This window comes from Oreochromis niloticus, linkage group LG18 (genome assembly GCF_001858045.2).
Source record: "Oreochromis niloticus isolate F11D_XX linkage group LG18, O_niloticus_UMD_NMBU, whole genome shotgun sequence".
Classification (NCBI taxonomy): domain Eukaryota; kingdom Metazoa; phylum Chordata; class Actinopteri; order Cichliformes; family Cichlidae; genus Oreochromis; species Oreochromis niloticus.
In genome coordinates, this window is record NC_031982.2 from 6,347,348 (window position 1) to 6,364,964 (window position 17,617).

At 38.3% G+C, this 17,617-nt stretch overlaps 1 protein-coding gene across 1 annotated transcript; it reads right to left on the reverse strand.

Moving 5' to 3' along the window:
• Nucleotides 1–7,547: 7,547 nt before the first annotated feature.
• pigr (polymeric immunoglobulin receptor) lies at nt 7,548–13,076 on the reverse strand. Its single transcript, XM_003456174.5, has 8 exons — nt 12,924–13,076; nt 11,938–12,282; nt 11,770–11,851; nt 11,360–11,586; nt 9,555–9,651; nt 9,380–9,468; nt 9,152–9,201; nt 7,548–9,042 (listed from the first exon to the last, which is right to left on the reverse strand). Exons 1-8 carry the CDS (start codon nt 12,970–12,972, stop codon nt 8,959–8,961), a joined length of 1,023 nt encoding a protein of 340 aa, XP_003456222.1. The 5' UTR covers nt 12,973–13,076; the 3' UTR covers nt 7,548–8,958.
• Between the last annotated feature and the right edge of the window lie 4,541 nt (nt 13,077–17,617).

Here is a 17,617-nt window from a genome sequence, read left to right on the forward strand (position 1 = left end):
CCCAGAAAACATTAGGCTCCTGTTGAGCACGAGCTGTACTTATGAGTCAGTATTGAAAATGACTCTGACTGCAACATAAAACCCACGGACATCATCAGCCTCTAAATGACCAGGCTCACCTTAATATCCCCCTATGCTCTGTGAGCAGGCCAAACCTGAGTTGTAACACCAATAAATTGTACAGTGCCAATGGTAACATAGACGCATGAAATAGATATTGATCCATATATGTCCCCCTGTTTTCACCACAATCTTCTCTCTAGCAGAGCAAGATAATGATCCAGCAAAAGCCCACTTATGTTTTATGACAACGTAGAGTATGATTACGACACTTTTACATTAACTGAAAAGCAAACTTTTTAATGAACAAACCTAAAGCTGAGTCAGTTTGAAATGCAAATAAAATTAGGGGTCTGTAAACACTTAGCAGATGCAGAACAACAACTGAGTCATACTTTTACAGCAGAAGGATTTTTTTATGCAAATAACCAACATCGGGGATACAAATATATATGATAGTAATCTGAAATACAACATTTCTGTTAGGACTTTGAATCTGGCTTGTTAAAGAGGCTGTCAGAAATAACAGTTATCACTGAATAACTGTTGAGAGATAACTGTTATTAGTTTTAAACTTCAATGAACGTTTTCCAGATAATTTGTGTCATTCAAAGTCATTGCCGTCTCCTGCATATAGATATCAGCTGGACTGGAAGGCGTTTATCATGTTCTTTTCACTCAGTTAATTCAGTTTTGTGCACTTTATGTTTGCTAAAAGTAAATTATTTTCTATATTTGGTTCAAGCAATGACAACATGATGTCAAATTGCAGAATTTTCTATATTTATTCTATATTTTTTCTGGGAAATTGAGATAGCCCATATTATATGCGCTGTGGGCCTCCGTCAGCCCTCAGTGCCCGTTCTTATCGCTGTGCATTTTCTGCAGATGATGAGGACACAATGCTTCTTGACCCAATTGGACCACATCGCAGGAATGCTGCTCCATGCTGGCAATGACATTTAAAATCACAATGCTTATTGTTGAAGGAACTGAACCCTGACATAGGCCCAATCAGCAACATGGTCAAAACGGCCTCGTTTCTCCAGGCATTTTCCATGGCCGCTTCGGGAGAAAGCAGCTATTCTGCGACTATTAACGTAAACCACCTGAACCTTAGTTACATGTCAAAAGAACTGAAAATAATTAGCAGCAAGTTGCAAATCCTACCGCACATTGCTGCTAATTATAGTGCAATTATGTGCTAAGAAATGTTACGGTCTGTAACACAGCAAAATGTTCAGCGTGCATAAATAATAATATTTATAATAATTGAAATGTCTGATTCTGAAATGGGTGTATGGGTGCACAGGTTTGATTCATAAAATATGATAATTTTCTGTTCTTGGCTTTGGCGTTTTTCTCCCTGTGTTGCCGTGTGTCTGCGTGACATGAAAACTATGAAGGGTCTCTTGCGGCACCCTTCGTTCATGTTATTAAACATCCTGAATCAGAGATAACTGGAATACTTCCCATTATTTTACATTTGACCCCAAGAGATGAAATTATTGTAGCTTGACAAACCAACCAGAGCTCCAAAGTCTTCAGCGGATGAAAATATCAAATAAGTTAATTCCATTCACTGACTTTTTTCTTTTAGTCATCTTATTCCACACCCCAAGGTCAGGGATACACTTGCCATTAAAATGTCTAAATTCACATTTTTAAGGCATCTAGACTTTTGGATGGAACGGAATTTATAAATAGCAAACACACATTGTAAATGTATTTACTGTTTAAAATGAGGCTGTATTGTGCAGCTGTGGTCTCACTTAAGCAGCTAGAATAATCTCATCTGCTTCCCTGCAAATCTGAATGCCTCCATTGGATGCTCAATATTACTGATAGTTGGTGAAAAGAAGGAGAAAACACTTTAGAATATCGGAGGTAAAGAGGATAAAGACACCTAACCAAATTCATTTACAGGAGTCTGCTTTACATGCGTGTATTTTTTATTATTCTTTGACATACTGACAATAGGTGTTTTCTTTATTTATAAGAACATATTGCACTCATTTTGACTAACACTGTGCTGGCTATGTCCTTCCATGGTCTTATGTTCCATTATAAAAGGGCTCGCCTCTTTCTCAAGGTGCTTAACCTTTTTCTCTTGGCTATAATAAAACATCCTTGGACATTTGAGAGTTTTACAGTATAAAATAATATAAATCTGGACCTTGAAGGTAAAACAAAAGGCAAAAGAAAACTACAGTATATATTATTTTCTCATTAAAGCCTCCATACAATGGATAATAGCTGCTAAAAAGATGCGCTCAGAGGAGTTCAGATGTTCACTGCCACAGCACACCCAGAGCCCTTATTTCAGGCCAAGTCATGCGTTCTCATTGGGTGAAAAGGATAACTAGGTCCCTTTTCAGATAGTTTTGTGTTATTTTTAAGCTTCCATCACTATAGAAACACTGAGGGAAATTCTTTCTCTAAGCAGGTTGCAGAGGACATATTCAGTGTCTAAATTATTGATTGCAATATGCTAAAAAAGCATGCATTAATTTCTTTTCTTTTTAAAAAAAAAAAAGCTGCATAGAGTTTTGTGGTTGCAACAGTTTCTGTGATAATACCATTAAACGATTCAGAGAATCCAGAGAAATCTTTGCTCACAAAACCTGTTTGAGTAGTTACGATCTTTGTGTCCTCAGACATGATTGCATTTAAACACCAAAGAGATCTTAGTTACATGTATTGCTGCTTTTTTCTTTTTTTAGACGGCTGTATGCTTGTGCAAGTTTGGCCTTCAGACACCTTGTCACAAACCAGAATCCTATCCTTAAACCTGGGCCTTGTTTCCAGCCGATGCCTTATTATCGGCAGCATCTGGGCACAGGGCGAGTACAAATGTATTGATTGTTGACGTCCTCAAATGGCAAGGGCCAAGAGATTGGTTACAGAAATGTAATTTCAAAAGCATGTAGACACCAAGATGAACTGAAATGCTGTTACGCTGAATGAAACACAAGCGCACCCTAACGCATTTTTAAGATAAGAAATCCTGGGTTTTCTCTGTACAGAATTCTGTCGGGGATTGCAGTAGCCTCTCACTTTTCTTCGCTTCCTACAGATTGTGTGCGGCATTTGAAAAAACAAAGGAATATTTGTGTGCATGAGTAGACAGACATACCCACAAACACAGATGCACACGCCCACAGAGATGGGCACACAATATATAATGAAAAGAACATATTTCATACAGCATTGACCTCCATCTAGTGGCAGAATGGATTCCGCTTGAATGCATTAAGATTAATGATGAAGCGCCTGTAACACGGTGGAGACAAGACCGTACTGAAGCTCTGCTACAACAGATTGAGCTACAGAGAGCAGAACAGACCACAATAAATTATAGCAGAACAGAACATACAGGACAGCACAGATGAACAGTGTATTTCATTAAACACACAAAGGTTGAAGCTGGGTACGGAAGAGTTCACCTCCAGTGATTATTTTTTGTTACATGTCATGCTTTCTGTCATGCTTGTTTTTTTACCATTTCTGTGTCGACTTTATCCTTGGGTCTCTTCTGCCTCTCTTTCTGCCAGCCTGTCTCTATGTTTCTGTTTTGTGCCTCTTTTTTTGTGTGGTTTTATTCATTCAGCCCCTGCAAAACGGAGCAATATGTTCATTCAAATAGAAACGGCAGAGATTTGAACACCCTGTTACATCACATAAGTGGAGCAGCTACGGTAGCTTATCTGTTACACAACTTTCCACACATATTTGCAAGTAATTTTGCTGAAGTAAAAGCCCATTGCTTAAATGGTGTATGCATGAAAAAAACTGATTTTTCTGCCCAGTGAGCACATTCAGCTCTCAGTGACTCAAAGCAGTTTAATAGCTGCTTTTGAAGTAGTTGTAGTTGCATTTGTATAATTCACATCATGACCATTTACATGTGAAAGCTACATAAGACTACGGGCTCAAGTGAACACCCAAACTTGTCAACTGTCAGCAATGAAGGTTCACATCAGTTCCTGACAGTTCGATGCAGTTTTCTGCACTGCCGAAACATTTCCAGCATCGGTGTTGCTAACTGCCAAAAATCCCCCTTTTAATAATTAATAATTATAACTAAATTCAAAGTGGTGCATAAACACAGGGTTGTTGAAAGGAGGTGAGAGAAGAAGAAACAGTCAGTGCATCGTGGGAAGCCGCCAGCAGCCTAGGCCTACTGCAGGATGACTAAAGGAGGATTCAGGGTCACCTGATCCAGCGTTTACTGTAAACATTTAAAAAAGGAAAGGTTTAAGCTTCATCTTAAAAGTAGAGAGGGTGTCTGTTTCTTAAATCCAAAGTCTGAGCTGGTCCCACAGAAGAGGCGACTGAAAACTTAAGGCACTCCTTCTCATTCAACCTTAAGAACCACACGTAAACCAGCAGTCCCAGAGAAAAGCACTCTAGTATGAGATGGGAAAAAAAGATTAACATGATGGCGCCAGCAATCTTTGGTTTATTTTTTTCTTACACAAACAATATTCACTTTAAATTACATCATTTTTTAAAAGAATTATGTGGTTAAAGCCAGAAACATCAAAGTAGACAAAATGCAGTTTTTCAACTGATTGTGCCCTATTGTCAGTTTGTCTGGGTTCACTGTTGATCTCCGTGTGTTTTTTTCTATATTCCTTGGCTTTCATCCTACAAACTGACCTTTTTTAAACAATCCTTTAGTCCCCATTTGGCTCCTTTTTTGAGCTGACATTAGATAATGATGATACACATAACAAGCTTTTTTAAGTATTGCCATGATTTAATTATTTGTGATGCTTATGAGCTATAAAGATTAGAATGTTATTATAAGGTATTTCCAAGTTGGAAGTAGTAATTGCACTCTTTAAAATTACACCAATAACATGTTTTTTTTAGAGAATGTGATGTAAAAAGTAATATTAGAACAAACCGAGCTAAAATAAGACCAAGGAGGCTAAGAAATCAGTCATTTACCCTGGCCATTATAACGGCCTTGGACTTGGATTCTATTCATACAGTACATTAGGAATGGCAGTAGCTGAAAGGAACCTTTGCTTTGTTACTTTTGATCAAAGTCTGCATTGCTATCAATACAATAAGTTTGCTGGGTTGTATCATCCAAAACTTTTTTTTTTTTTTTTTGCCTGTCCTGTTTGGATCTTTAGCCATCAGAATTATTGTCTGAAGGCCAAGAAAGATGCCAAGCGGATTTACTTTACCAATTGGATCATCATAGCCTTGCCATATTGGTCCATTTGATTGACCTTTATTATAATTATGTATTTATTTGATTTGATTTTCGGTTGTTACAGACAGGACACACATGACTGGGGGATAGGACAGGGAGAAAGAATGAAAGAAAGAGAGGGAGAGAAAGAAAAATAGAGGGGAGAAGAGATGGTGAGAAAGGGGGGAAGGAAAAAAAAAGAAAAACAAACAAAACACCTGGACCACCTGTATGGAGATAAGAAAAAACAGAAGAGAAAACAAACAAGAAAGAGCAACATAATAAATACAACACCATCACAATAAACTAGTTAACAGTAGATAACAGTAGATACTAAATATTAAATGTTATTGTGCAGTATGCAAGATCGACAGCACACAATGTGCTTTGAGGTAGCAGCCAAGAAAGGTGTAGTTTGAGTCTGTGAACACCCGTGTGTACACTTGTGTGGATCAGCACGCTTGTATTCAAAAGGTTTCTCCATGTAACGATCTGCTAGGGAGTGTGGGGAGCCCCACACAAAACTTCCCTTTTTGCTAAAGCATATAGTTAGGGCTGGATCAGGTGACCCTGAATCCTCCCTTAGTTATGCTGCAATAGGTGTAGGCTGCTGGGGGATTCAGAATCAGAAAGGGTTTTATTGCCAAATGTTGAGCATGTTTACAACATTAGGAAATTGCTGCGGTACTTAGTGCAAAACATACTGTCAGACAACGCTTAAATAAACATAAAAATTAAAATTAAAAGTGCTAAGTAGATAGATATATACATGAGTGCAGGTGGTGATCAGTGCAAACATGGAATGATGCAGTGAACACAGTGTAGGGTCATGTGTTAGTGGTGGGAACAGTCATATGGTTATTGTTCATGAGTCCAATAGCAGAGGGGAAGAAACTGTTCTTATGGCGAGAGGTTCTGGTGCGAATGGACTGGAGCCTCCTGCCTGAGGGGAGCAGATCAAACAGACTATGTCCAGGGTGAGAAGGGTCAGCTGGGATCCGAGCTGCAAGCCCCAGTGTCCTGGAGGTGTACAGGTCCTGCAGAGATGGGAGTCTGCAGCCAATCACCTTCTCAGCAGATGCATGCATGCATGCATCCCATGATGCATCGAGTATTTCTTCTTCAGTCACCTCTGTCACTCACTATAGACATCTCTGCATTGAATCATACTTGTTATTAATCTCTGACTCTCTTCCACAGCATGTCTGTTGTCCTGTTTTCCTTTTCTCCCGTCACGGCAGATGGCCCCGCCCCTCCCTGAGCCTGGTTCTGCAGGAGGTTTCTTCCTGTTAAAAGGGAGTTTTTCCTTCCCACTGTCGCCAAAGTGTTTACTCATAGGGGGTCATATGATTGTTGGGTTTTTCTCTGTATGTATTATTGTAGGGTCTACCTTACAATATAAAGTCCCTTGAGGCCATTGATGTTGTGAATTGAAATGAATTGAATCCTAAACTCTGGTGATATTAATATAACCTAAAATAACACATGTTGCTGCTAAGGGGTCATAGTTGATGAGATGTCAAATTCACTCTATTATCAAGGACTGCAGTTCACAAACAAAAGTACCTGAACATAGGTGCCGGTATGGCACAGTGAATGAATCTTGACTCTTTGAATTTTGATATTTTTTCCCCCTCAAATGAAGGTGAGCTAAATATTAATATAATATTTTCAAGGTCTAGTTGACTTGTGGGCTCTGCAGCGGTTTCGACGGTCTCATTAGCTTGTTCAATTTACAATTCTAAAGCCCGGGTTGTGGTTCAGTGTGAGAACAGACAGTTCAAGCATAAAATGTAGAGCTGTTCCTTTCAGAGTTAATTTGCCAACTCCTTCTAATGCATTCTGTCTTCATTTACTTCCTATTTTCTGAAATGCATTTCACAACTACGCTAACGTCATGTACATTTTCCTCCACAAGTTTTCAGTCAGACTATATCCATGTCTAAATGTGTTAATTAGCCATATCATTATGATGATATTACATATCAAACAGTTCAGTCTAGTTCCACTAATAGGAGCAAAAACTGAAATCATTTTTCCCCTCTGAGTCTCATGGGCTTTTTAGGCAGACAAGATTTACTGTTTTCCATTTCATATTATTTCTGTTTGGCCTTTGTAGCAACAAGCAGCAGTTTGGAGCTGAAAAAAATTACCACTGCATATGACACTTATATCTACAGGCTTTATGATTTCTTGGGCTCCATCAGTGTTAACATGTTATTTTAATTGACTGTATAATTATGTTGCCTTATGATAACAGAAAGAAAGTCTTACAATGTTAAACTAGTCAATTTTATTCTCAATTGGTAGTAGTTTCAGTAGAATGTAACAGTTTCTTCCTCTTGAAACTGATATACACATGGATGCATTAAAGACAAAAAGAGAGCTCTGTGTGGGTCTGTCTACACTTACATAGAAAAATGTAGCTTTTTTGTAAGCATGTAAACAGCTTTTTAGATCACTGAAAACAGCACTTTGGAAAAACTGCTTCCAGGGTGAAGGTTTTCAGAAAGACAGTTTATGTGTTCACATGTGAACAAGGAAAACAGCCCACCTTTGATGTCTGGATGCATCAAAGGTTTGGGCCTCTATTTCCTTCTTTGATGTCAGAATGTGCACAGTGTTATTGTTGGTGACGGTTCCTCCTAGGCTTCTGATTGGTCAGCCTTTTAATACAGACAAGATTATATCGCCACCTGCAGCGCTGCCGTGCTCCTGACAGTATTTGACATCATTTTTGCACTTTCTACACTGTTAGAGTACGATTTTGACCCTTTTGAGCAAATGCAGCATTAAAAAGCCCTAGTCAATTGCATTAGTAAGCAAAATAGACAGAAACTAAAGCAGAGACAAAAGTAAACTATACTGTCCATATACGCCATCTGTGAAACACAAACAGTTAAACCCCAAGTGAGTGTTTCTTCTCTTCAGTAACAACTTTGGCAGATTCAACAAAATTTAATTTTAGTTATATAGCTCCAAATCACAACAACACTCGCCTCAAGGTGTTATATATATTAATGTAAAAACGCTACAAGGAGCTAACCCTGAACAAGAACTTTGCAACAGTGGGAAGGAAAAACTCCCTTTTCCTTTTAACAGGAAGAAACCTTGGGCAGAACCAGGCTCAGGGAGGGGAAGACATCTGCATTGACTGGTTTGTTGAGGAAGACATGACAAAAGATACACAGTGGAAGAAAGCCAGAGATTAATAATGACGATTAAATGCAAAGTGGCATGTAAGCACAGAGGCAGTGAAAAAAACTAAAAAGGAAAGTTTTACGCCTAGATTTCTACCTGAATGCTAAACTTGGTTGATATTTGTGTGTGATTATCTAGCTAGTAACTTTGCCATATGACCCCTAAAATTAGCAAAAATCTTTCCCTCTTTTCCAAAAAGGTCACAGGTTGCATAAACACATAGAGTCTGGTACATAAATAAAAAGTCACATATAATTATACATGTGTATTTTGTTGATTTATTTTATTGAGTCTAAAATACTGAGTCAAGACAAGACTATAATGTCCAAAATTTATATTACAGGAAACAGAACATATAGCTCTGTTCAGACGTGGTTTGGTATGGTAAAAAAGATACTGGAACAAAGACCATATGTTCTGTGTGGGAAATTAATAGAAAAATTACATTCAGTTACAAAGAGTAACAATTAACAATTCACAAAATGATCTTAGTAAGCACGTACGTCCATGGTAGCTTTGTTATGGAAAGCAATAGGAACATATTGCAGGTCACTCATGCCCGATGGATTATCCTGTAGTTGACAGAAAGAAGAATGAGTGATCTGATTAAAAATATCCCTGATAATTGTGTTTCTTAAAGAATGTAATAGATCAGAGATGGCCATGATAATGGGGGCTTACAGGGAATCTCTCTTTCATCTCCTTAAAGTGTCTAAGTTCAGAATCCTCCTCTAGAAAGATGATATGAATGCACAAATATGAATGTAAATTAGTAGTCAGATAAATTTAATGCATTTTTTATATCATATAAATATAGAGAGAGGATTTGTGGCCAATGCATGCACACACACACACACACACACACACACTTCATAATTTAAAATTCAAAGGAATATGAAGTTGCCTTACTGTGCAGTATCCACAACTTTCTTGCCAATACAGCCAAGCCCACAAGGAGCAGGAGAGACGAACACACCGCTATAGACTCCAACATGTAACTAGGAAGCAGGCACAAAGCAGACTAAGCAGGCAATCCACCTTCGACATCCATTAAAGTGAAGATAAAGAAGTGCTTGACTTTTACCGGTGACTGTTCCAGGACTCCTTAGTGATGGGTTTGGGTGGAGGGAGGTACACAGCAGACTGACTCGGAGTAGGTGGGGATGTCACAGGCTCTGTCGCTGAAGGTAAAGATATTGTAGCGCTAAAAAATACTGTAACAACTCTGTACATATGCTGTGATAGGTGAAGAGTGTTTCCAGCATCCTAACATCAATATTGTTGATAGGTGCCTTTTAATAATCAATACCCTGAACAAGTAGAGACTTGAGAGCCTCTGCCATCTGTCACAAACACATATTGATCTTTAAAGCTGCTTCTTCTCATTTCAGCAGCTGCAAGGGGACATGGAGAAAATGCCAAGCAATCACACAAATACCTACAATGCATGATTTAAAATGCTAATAGATTATCCAAATGATAAGCTATGACCATTTATTTGTCTTGGAAATGTTGCTATTACTCTAACCTAAGAACACAGAGATGGTAAATATGCCTGTAAAAATGAGCATGTAAGGGCTGTGAAACATGGGAAGGATCTTAGTATGCTTTCTTTAACTTAAAACAATGCTGTAAAATGGCGGTATATATATATTAAAATCATTTGCGACCAATGACACACAATAATGAAACGATCTCTGTTTAGCATTTTAGCAAATTTTAGTTCATTCTACAGTTAGGGGGAAATTTCATGTCAACAAGCTTTATCGACCAAATACTCACTTCAAGCGATGATAAATATCATATTGGGGCATGGCTGTTTTTAATAAATATTTTTAAAAATTTCCATAATTTATTTTTTCCTGGCCATTTAGCTAAATGTCAATTTTTGCTATTCAAATTAACACTAGAGGTGACATGTTAGCGAGGGCCTAAAATTAAAGAAATGTCAACTGTGTTACCTGTCACCACACAGTCGACATTCTATCATGATTTAGACTTATTGTCATATATAATTTTGTCTTGTTATTATTATGACTCAGAAATTACATGGTAAATTTGATAAAAGTAGAAGAGATTGACATAGCTGACATAAATATTATTATACTGTTGAGGTTTAGTACTGAATAAATAATCACACTCTAACTAGACCTCACTACCAGATGAAATGAGCATTTGTTTTCAACATCATCTGCATTACCTTCAGAAAAACTCATTTCAACATAGCAATGATCTCATAGTATGACTCATTTTGATGTGATTTGGTGGTTTGAAAGGATGAGCTCCAGCTGACATTTGTGTAATCTGGTCAATAACAAAGTAAGGGTGGAAAACTGAAAAGAATTGCTTTCAATCATTACATTCACAGTGTTACAACGGCAGCGTTACATACATTATTAAACAGAGTGTTTTAAGTTGTAGGGAGATGAGGTTATCTTCTGCTGAGAAGCAGCACCACATGCTGATTTTGAGAGAAGCACTTAATATTTATAGAAACACAGAGAAAATAAAAAGGGTTTTATCTGAATACAGGTTTCTCTTTTCCTCTTAATGCATGCCGTCAGCTGTGTTGCTCCTGTCAGTTGTATTTCTTTTACCGCCGACTGTGTTACATGTGATTTTTGTGTCATAAATCTTTTAAATGTTGGCTGAACAGCAATAAAAATATCGGGGTACATTTCTAGAGAGGGAGGTCTTACATAAGGATGTTGAATAACTCTAAACTCCCTGCGATGAAAAAAATATTCATCCTTGATGATATCAGCACACGGAAAATTCATAATGAAGCTTAAATTTCACAGTTTCAAGTCAGTTAGACAGCAAAGCTCAAAAGTGTAATTTGTTATGTATTTTATGTCCAAAAGAATGAAAGGCTCTTTATCAACTTACTAGTAGAGGCGCGTGGTCTGACCTGAACCTGTACGGCTACTTGCTGCTGCCCTGCAGAACATAAATACCAGCCAGCATCTCTCATCTGCAGCTTCTTTAAGGTTACAGTGAAAGTCCCAGTTCTGTCATCGCTGATGGCCACTGAAGTATCTTCGTAACTCCCTTCAGAACCCGTCGACAGACAGGAGCTCCAGCCTCCGCTCCGACACCACTTCTTCTCACTTTCTCTGTTGGCAGGCAGTCACAGGGGAGTCAGTGAATGCTCACTGTCCACCAGCGTTTGACACCAGTGGAAGTTTCCGGACAAATTCCCACATTTACTGAAGTGTGATCAGTGCTTCTTTAAGGACTGTTCTAAGAGTTTTAAAGGGTAAAAGGTGGATAAAATCCTCCAAAGCAAAACCAAATACCTGAATCTTTCACTGTAAAGGCACTGAACCGTGACACTACTTCCTTCTTCCCCACTCACCATGCTGTTCACGACTGACACACCTGCAGAAATCATGAAAATGCAACAAACTTCTTTAAAACTGTGAGTCAAGAAATGTTTATCATCTTAATATTTCTCCATTACTCACCGTGAATGACTTTCACTTTAGTGTAAGCAACATCATCGGCCTTCCACCCGTTACCTAATTCCACACCACACAAGTACCACCCAGACTGCGTCTCTTTCAGGTTGTTCATGGTCACTGTGAACATCTCCTGGGCCGGGTCGTCAAAAATGCTCACTTTGTCTTTACTTGGATTGGTCGAGGAGGTCTCGTCAGTTCGAGCCAAGCTGGTGCAGAACTCTCTCATGCTCCCACTACACCAGTATTTGACATGGTTAGCATACTTAGGGTCATATCGACACGGGACAGTGATGGATCCACCCTCCAGGACACTAACCTCGTCTACAGTGGTCACCCAGCAGAGAACAACTGATGAGAAGTGGAGATCATTCAATGTTAAACAGCAATTTGAAATGAAACTTTCGGTTATGACACAACCTTAATATAGCAGTTGCTCACATTGGACACCTGTTATCTATAAATGAGATGTGGGGAAATGTGGCCTTTGGCAGCACTTGTACCATATTTATCGCTTCAGTTTCCTTTGTTACGAAGCACATTTCCTGCTTTAACTTCCCTCTTCATACTTCTCATTCCAAAATTGGATTATCCCTTTATAATACACAGGCTTTTAAAGGCCTGACAAAATAAACATCAAACATACTGTTTGCTAAAGGGCAAACTGTACAGAAGCTTGGAAGATTTACAAAAACACAAAAGCCCTCTCTGGCTCCTGGGGAAAAAAATTGCAAGCTTTTAACAACCTTCTAGTCTGTCTTAAACAAACGATTAATAACAGAAAAGTCATAAAATTGTAAAGAGAAGCAAAGTCTAAGGAGTATCATACATTTTAGCAAGACTATTTGCCAAAAGCACAGCAGAGAAGTGAGGAGGAGGAGGCACAGACATAAATTATCTTTGTTTTTTTCCAATTATGTGAAGCAGAAAACAGCTTGAAAGTCTTTTTTGTCTGACTTCTCTAATCAAATGCACACAGTCACAGTGAATACCTGGGATCCATGGTAACAGGCTGAGCGTGAGTATAGAGAGTCGCGGCATGTTTCCACTTCAAGTTTGACGCTTAACAAGAAAGTGTTCTCTGCTGCGCAAACACAGACTGCAGGTTTCACAGAGTCTCAAATTCCCCTTTGTCACGTGACCATTGGCTGGATCCAGATGCTCCAGATGTTAACTACATAAATGCCAGTCAGATTTTATTGACACTGTTCACCTACTGTAGTGAACACTAAAATTTGAATAAGATGAATGTTGTGCTGGTGTTAAATCTATCTTCTCTGAAAACCTACTCCTTGTTTCTCAGCTCATGTATAGCCTATATATAAGTATATAGGTATTTTTCATGTTTGATTTTGATTTACAATAATGTGCGGAGAATATACCAATTGAAAAAAACTCCAAATTGGACTTTAGTGGCTCTTTTTTATCGCAAGAGGAACATTTTTAATTCTCAGAAATACATTTTCTGTCGCAATACACCTTCCAAATTCCAACATTTTGTCTTCCTTGCGATGAGAGATGGGAAGTTTAATCCCAATCATAGCAGTTTTCTAAATAAAGCTACAGGTAATGAACAGTTAGCTGTGCCACCATAAAGACGAGAAAACAGCCATATCATCTTGGCAATGTCGAAAGGTGATCTGGGTGGCAGCGGATTAAGTTTCACTCATATTTTTTACATATATGCAGGAATGCACGACACCTATAAAAGCAAAACATGATTTTTACACAGTTTAGTTCTTGTATGTTCTGTTTGCTATGCTTATTGCTTTCTGGATCCAGCTGCAAATGGATTTTGCATAAAACATCCAGTCATGTAAGGTATCATCAATCTTATTGTCTAACTAAACAGCACATTTTTGTTTCCCCTAAAGATAGACTGTCCCTTCAAGGTTTAGGCTTGTAACTTAAAACATGACATACTTAGCCTTTTTTTTTTTACAATAACGTTATTCCCCCTGACAGGCACATACTAAGCCTCTCCCTTCCATAGCTGGGGAGAATTCATTTGGCAGGCTGCAGTGAAATTACTTGATTCTGGTGCCTGAAAACCTTGGATATGGTCCAGTCTTCATTTGTCGGATTAAGCTTCAAAGCACAACCCCCTCAGACACTGAATTAACAAACAATTATTCCAATCCTTTCAATTTGCTCTGTGAAGGATGTCCCTAAAGCCCCACTTGCTCTTTTGTTGTTGCTTCTGCTACAAAACCTTTTATGGTCATCTATTTCCTGGAAAGATTTGGGATGATCTCAGAAGTGAAACTCAACTTTTTGCCCAGTTTGACCTTTCCGGAGAAATGAAACCTAACATTGCCCAAAGTCACTACTTCCTGATCCCTACCCCATATCCTTGTATTGTTTTGAAAATTGTGGCAGACCGTACGTCCTTTTGTATCTTACAAGAAATTTCAGACTGATGAACTTGATAAGAGTGCATGCTGATAAAAAGAAGTTATTTTAATAGCTTTTCTCAGATTATTTGAAATCTTTGACTTTGCTTTTAATGTTTATGATGTCTCTTTATAATATGTCTAATGGTAAGCAACAGTGCTTTTATATAGATGAAAACAGAATACTGTAATAATGCCTAATGTTTGTCTTTATTTTTGTGACTCTGGTATTCTTTGTGGTGTGATTGTTAGACTGTTCAAAATGCAGACTGTAAATGACAAATGTGGTTTAGTCATTTTCGAGTAAAGTGTAAATGTACTAGTAAAAGTTCATATTATATAACAAAACATTACAACTGAATAGTGGTCAAGGTTATTTAAAGGCTAAATCTCAGTCTTATTGATTGCATACGATTACTGAAATATTGCTGAAAATCCACAGCTGTTGGTAGTGTTATATAATGAAGTTTTTGTGTGTTTGCATGTTAGGAACTGTTGTGGCAGATTTCTTTTCTGATGCATTAATCATATATGATTAATGCTTTATAATATAATATAATCATAGTCATTATATTATAGTCATAATCATAATCATTATAATATAATGATTGATGATATATGACTTTAATCATATCACATTAGTAATAGTAATATCACTTTCTTACTTTAGTATAGCAAGATCACTCCTGTCACCAGTTGTATGCATGCATGTAGAATGTTATCACAAGTGGACCCCAGGTTTTATTGCACCTTCACAGTGGACCCATTGTAGACTTGAAGATCTCCAGACATCCTGCTCAAAGGAGGTGACGGGTGGTCGTAATGTTTCTTAGAGTGGGAGGGGGTCAAGGATGAGCTGGACTGAAGGTATAGGGATACATGATGTGCTGTGCAATGTTCTTTGTTTGAGAGTGTCTGTGTGTGTATATAAGATGTGAGGGCAGTGGCCAAATTTCAGAGATCATCCTAGTGTTTGGCTGGGATGTTTCTCTCCACATTCAAAACGCTCACTGGGGGTGTTTGCAGGTTATTTAAAATTTCCACAACGAAACCAAGAATTCAAACTACAGTGAACCTATGATGTCAGTCATCCAGATTATAGTGGTCTAAAGTGCTCGAGTGGAAGACAGCTGGAATTAATTTAGGATCTCAATAATGTTTCAAATCACACAAAAGATGTCTTAAAATGGCTCAGAATGAGAGGTGAACCAAGAAGAAGTCCAGCTTGTTTTTTTTTCCAGTCAAGGACTTTAAATGAAGAACCTGCTGGCATTGTACAAGACTATTATGGGGTCAGCGGATGCTAAGCCATATAGTGCGCATGTGGAGTAGTCAGACTCGAACGTCAAGGAAGGTGGTAAGGAAGGTGGTAGGGAAGCAGACTAGGAAGACATTTCAGATTTCCAAGGTGAGCAATTTACTTACAGTGAACTTAATTTAATGTAACTTAACAAAACTTCCCCTCAAATAAACTCTATTAACAAAACTCAACATAACATGGATCTGGTAACACAGCGAGCTCACCTCTCCTCCTCCTGCATCTGGCAGAGACTGGCTTTAAACTGGGCCATCAATTTCCCTCCAATTCCCCAGCCAGTACCACTCACTCAAACTGAGGGATCTAAAACTCTACACAGATGATTTAAAAACACAAAACCTCTTCACACTTCTAATATGCACATTTACACAACTAAATGGCAGTATTAACAAAAAGAAAAACATTCAACAAATTCCTTTAAACCTTAACACAAACAAAGGAAGCATCTCTATGGAAAAAGAAACCCCTCCACTTGGTTTGACCTGCTGATGTCATGTTTGACATGTCATGTTTGACATCATCAGGATTTTAAAATGAGGAAATGCCAGGCGGCGTTTCCCCACACCTGGCCCTCATGAAGACTGAAAAGACAAACAAAGTATGAACAAATGACTTAATCTGTAACATAATAAAATATAAAGAAACATAACTAAGTATTTGTCTTAATTTGCAGAATGTTTGATTTGCCAGCAACAGAACGCTTACACAAACAAAGGCGGGATAGTGAGTGAAGCAATGTTACTTGACAAATAGCAAATCATAGCAAATACATAGAAACAGAATAATGTGTACAGTGTGCAACAAAAGGTCAACACATATGGGACAAATGGAGAGCATTGCAACTGCTCCTCCACTTTATCACAGCGCAGAGGTCACCAACTTTCTCCAGATTCAATCGCTACAAACCTCCAAACTGTGTGTGGCCTTCAGATTAGCTCAAGAAAATTGCGTAGAAAGCTTCATGGAATGGATTTCCATGGCCAAACAGCTGCATCCAAGTCTTACATCATCAAGTCTCAGGTGAAATGCTGTAAAGCACACTGGACTCTAGAGCAGTGGAAACATGTTCTCTGGAATGAACGAATCCAGTGTCCAGCAATCTTAGATGCACTTCAAAGACAGTTTTACCTACGCCAGCTAACTGCAGCTAAACAGCAGCGTTTACTGACAGAAAAATGTAAGAAATCCTCGGCAACTCATCTCAGTTACTCTGTTATCATTCAGACGTGAACTTCACTAACTCAAAGATTCATTTTGGACTCCTTTCACAAAGCTTTCCAGCCTCCGCCAAAGTAAATAGATGTCGACGCATATTGACAGCTGAGGTAAACCGCGGACTGACAGCCTACACTCATTACAGATGAATGGTGGGCAGAGTTGTTTGTCTTACACCAGCCACTGTAGCTAGGATTATGCACTTGAATTGGGAGGCGTAAGAAAACAAAATTCAGTTGACTGCAGTTTTCAACCTACTTACACCTACTGGTGATATTTTTCACACTGTAACACTGTATTGCAGTTCACATGCAGGCTCTCTAGTTTACTCTAGATGTCATGCGTGATAAGAGTCCCAACCTGAACATATCTGTATGCCGAGTGATTGTTGTAGCAACAACTAGTATACATACTTAAATTGTACGAAATTTCAGCTCAGTCTGAGAGTATTTATGTGACTTATCATGTTCACTCATTTTAAACACCACCCAAAATTGAGTCACAGTCACAATCAAAGCCCCATCAAGTGACAACAGGAAGTCAACATTATGAGATAAACATGAACTGATATGCATGATTAATGCACTGTATTCTATACATGTTATACAGCAGTATTCTGCGTAATTATTGCATTTATAATGTTCCACATTGGTCACAGGAGGATCACTGCTGCTTGTATCTTTAATTCCACCAGTGACTGTTTATCTTCCAGTAACCTTTACCTGCCCTGTACCAATGACAGGACCATAATGAGAGAATG

Coding starts and splice junctions, on each gene's coding strand:
- pigr (XM_003456174.5), bottom strand. CDS start 12,972: ATGCCGCGACTCTCTATACTCACGCTCAGCCTGTTACCATGGATCCCA. Junction 12,283..12,923: donor CCTGTTACCATGGATCCCAG/GTATTCACTGTG, acceptor ACTTCTCATCAG/TTGTTCTCTGCTGGGTGACC. Junction 9,202..9,379: donor AAAGTTGTGGATACTGCACA/GTAAGGCAACTT, acceptor TCATCTTTCTAG/AGGAGGATTCTGAACTTAGA.